The sequence below is a fragment of the Lolium rigidum genome, chromosome 7 (genome assembly GCF_022539505.1).
Source record: "Lolium rigidum isolate FL_2022 chromosome 7, APGP_CSIRO_Lrig_0.1, whole genome shotgun sequence".
NCBI lineage: Eukaryota > Viridiplantae > Streptophyta > Magnoliopsida > Poales > Poaceae > Lolium > Lolium rigidum.
The window spans coordinates 200,591,348-200,595,125 of NC_061514.1; the positions used below are offsets into that span (position 1 = coordinate 200,591,348).

The 3,778-nt window shown below is 44.9% G+C and overlaps 1 protein-coding gene across 1 annotated transcript; it reads left to right on the top strand.

Moving 5' to 3' along the window:
* Window positions 1-214: 214 nt before the first annotated feature.
* LOC124677294 (40S ribosomal protein S15) lies at window positions 215-1,618 on the top strand. The gene is made up of 4 exons (XM_047213296.1): window positions 215-278; window positions 369-523; window positions 612-669; window positions 1,165-1,618. The coding sequence occupies exons 1-4, from the start codon at window positions 276-278 to the stop codon at window positions 1,411-1,413; spliced, it is 465 nt and encodes a 154-aa protein (XP_047069252.1). The 5' UTR covers window positions 215-275; the 3' UTR covers window positions 1,414-1,618.
* The last annotated feature ends 2,160 nt before the right edge of the window (window positions 1,619-3,778 follow it).

The following is a 3,778-nucleotide window of genomic DNA, read 5'->3' on the forward strand; positions in this document are numbered from 1 at the left end:
GGTTTTCTTTTTAAGCATAAGGTAGCAAGAATGAGGTACGAATGGGTACGATGGCCCAAGCTTAACTTTTCAGCTCTATGTAAAATTTCACACGGGCCGAATGGGTACCAGACTACCAGCCCAGCCCAAATTGATTGTGCGGCCATTCACCCTCACACCCAACTATATAAGCTCACTCTCACAAACTCTCCTCCTTCCGAACCCTACCCGCCGCAGCTGCCCATTCCTCGCGTCACCCGCCGCCGCCGCCGTTCCCTACCCGCTGCAATCCGACCATGGTGAGTTCTCCTCGATACCCTAGCTTATTTCCTCGGTTCGGATCGGCCATGTCACTATCGTCACAACGGATCGATGTTTCATATCTCCAGGCGGACGTAGAAGTCGATCCCGAGGTGGCCGCCGGCGCGCCGCTGAAGAAGAGGACGTTCCGCAAGTTCAGCTACCGCGGCGTGGACCTTGATGCCCTCCTCGACATGTCCACCGACGACCTCGTCCAGATGTTCCCCGCTCGTGCCCGCAGAAGGTACTTTTACTGTACGAATCTCGCCTGCTGCGCCTGATTGTGCGTTGTACTTGGTCTGACGCGGATACTTTTATGTCTGTTCGGGCAGGTTCAAGAGGGGTCTCAAGAGGAAGCCCATGGCGCTCGTCAAGAAGCTGCGCACGGCGGTGAGTTCGGAATCAGCTGCTAACTCCTTTTCTTTCCTCGCCATCGTCTGTGTATGCTCTGACTCATGAGGTGCCGTTTATATACCTAATTATGTTATGTGAGGCAAGGAACAAGTACTATACATCTGTTGTTGTTAATAACGAATCACAGATCCTTCGCACATAGTCCGTACGGTGAAGTTGGTGTAAATGCCCCGACTAGTTTTCTTTGGGAAGTGCACCTATCGTTGGTCATCTCATATAAAATCGTTTGTTCTGCAAATTTATAACTAGTAACTAAAACTGCAATAGTGAAATAACGTGACACCAATCTGTTGGTATTTCTGTGGACAAAATAAGAATATGCTGTTCTGTAATTCTTTAACTCAGTATTGTTCAAATTCCACCTGTATATTATTGCTGTGTTTCTGAATTTGCAATATGAACTAGGTTGGTATTGCTTTTTTTGTCAATCTACAGTTGCCTCACAATTTCTTTCGCTGGTCTTGAACACAGAAAAAGAATGCGCCTGCTGGTGAGAAGCCTGAGCCAGTGAGGACTCATCTCCGCAACATGATCATTGTCCCTGAGATGATTGGCAGCCTTATTGGTGTCTACAACGGCAAGACTTTCAACCAGGTTGAGATCAAGCCTGAGATGATTGGCCATTACCTTGCAGAGTTCTCCATCTCCTACAAGCCAGTGAAGCACGGTAGGCCCGGTATTGGTGCCACCCACTCCTCGCGGTTCATCCCTCTCAAATGAGTTATGCAGCTTTGTAGCTTCCCCAATTCAGTACGAGCCATCTGGTGGCATGTCCTTTCAGCCGTCTCCCTTGTTTTGAACCAGTTATATATCTAGCATTTGGTTCTGTTTAGCTAAGCTCCTTGTGCGCAATGAGCTGTATTATCAATATTTTGTCAGAATCTTGTTTACATTGAGTTGAATTTGATCTGTGCGTTAATTGTCAGTTTGCCGTGTGATTTAGTGCCTACTGATCTATCAGTGAACCTTTGGCCAATATGGAGCTCTTGTTTACATTTCTGGATCAGTATGAAGATAATTAATCAGTATGTATACTATGCAAATCCTTAATACCGTTGCTAACATAAGGTATGGTTGATTAAAGCAAAAGCAAAATACTACTGGAAAATACAATGTTCCAAAATCACCAACTCTAGTGTGCCAATCTCCCAACATGTCCAGGAGACGGTTTTGAAACCCGCAGGTCTCTCCAAAATTCATGAACATGCTCAGCATAAACTGATGGTACAAAGAATCAAATCACATTAACACCCTGCACGCGGTTGTGTTTAGTTTCCTACTACTAGTAGAAAGACACTGCACGCTTTACTGCATCGTGGTTTATCTTAGCATTGTCATGGTGATGAATATGACACATAATTACTGCATGACCGATTACTCAAATTCATTGTCTCGAAAACCTTCACTCTTGCTTGTGTGTCTGATACGCACGGAATCACCAGCAAGAGTAAGATTCTTCTGAAGCAGGTCTCATAAATTACTGAAGTGAGACCACACACATTATTTTAAATTTAAGCACCGGGACTTATGCACGTATCAAGGCTCTTGGAATCTACCGTACAATGCCTAGTTGAAAATCTAATACTGATCCATATTACTTAATACTAAAATAGATGTATCCAACTAAAATGTGTCTAGATACATCTATATTACACCAATCTTCTTTTAGTACGGTTGGAAAGAAACACAAAGAACATCATCTTGAATGGGTCATGCATAATAGAGAATGTTTTTCACCTTATAGCTAAGAAAAGTCTTATTAGCAATGATACCAAAAAAGAAACCTAATTTATTATTGACAAAGTCTAGAATCACACAATTCCACAATCAAAAGAAAGGAAGGTTGTTCTGATTTCACTAGACTTAAAAAAGGACGTGGGTCTACACCATGCTATGAAAGTTTGGCTATAGCAGAGCGGTTTGGAGGCCGCGAAGACACACGGGCCGAAAAAGGCTCCCGCAGACTAGATCTTGCATGCGCAATCCGCAATCCGCATAATAATATGTTCAAAAATATGCTGTTATGCAGATTGCGCATGCGATATGGTCTGCTGCGGGAGAGGGTACGAAAACTGTAAACTAAATAGTAAAACATGGCTTTTGCTTATTTCCAAACATTTCCGTCGAATATGTGACAAATCTGAAATGTTTTGACAGCCAAATTGAAACATAACCTTCGCGATCAGCCATTAAACATGTGGCACGACGACCATGCGAGCCAAAAAAAAAAAAGGAGAAGCGATGCAAATCGATGAAGGATCATCCACCGCCGACAGTCGCCGTGTCGTCGACATCGCCACCACCACCACCATCACAACCACCACCACCGCTCGCCGAAGCATCATCACCATCGCCACCACTTGCCACCGCACGAGCCGCCGCCTGTGCAGCAGTGCGAGCCAACGCCGCTTCCCTCCTTCTTGCCAAGATCTCCATCCTAGCATAGTCCCGCAATTCCCTTGTGAACACATTCATGTTGTTTGGATCCATCATCATCACCTTGTTCTCCTCCGCAATGAGCTCGGCCATGGCGCGCTTCTCGTCGGCACTAATCCTCCTCTCCTCCACGGCCGCCTTGCGCAACTCATCTTGCAGGAGTATCTCCCATTTGGCTTGCTTCTCTTGGATTTTACTGTCCATCATCATAATCATCATCATCATCCTGGCCTCCAATGTCTTGTTCACCAAATTCTCCTTGGACTTCATCATACTGGCAGCCTTAGCTTGCCTCCTTAGCTTATCTTTTGCACTCTTGTTTCCATCCGTCCTCCCCAAGTTCCTCTTGACATCGAGCTCATCATCCTCATCATCATCCAATTGGATGAACGCACACCGGTGGTGCTTCCTTGTCCCTCAATCTCCATTTCTCACTATGTTCAAGCAACTTCCAACAATGATGTAGCACAAACGGTCTTCCATTTGAAGGAGGCATTTGCTTGTACCTTTCCATTGAAATGTGATCCTACATCGATAATCAAACAATGAAATTTGAAATGAACATGCAAATGGGCAAGCAAACGACACATATGATCCAATGGAACTCACCCAATCATCGTGACACTAGGAGGGGAATTTCTCACTTGCT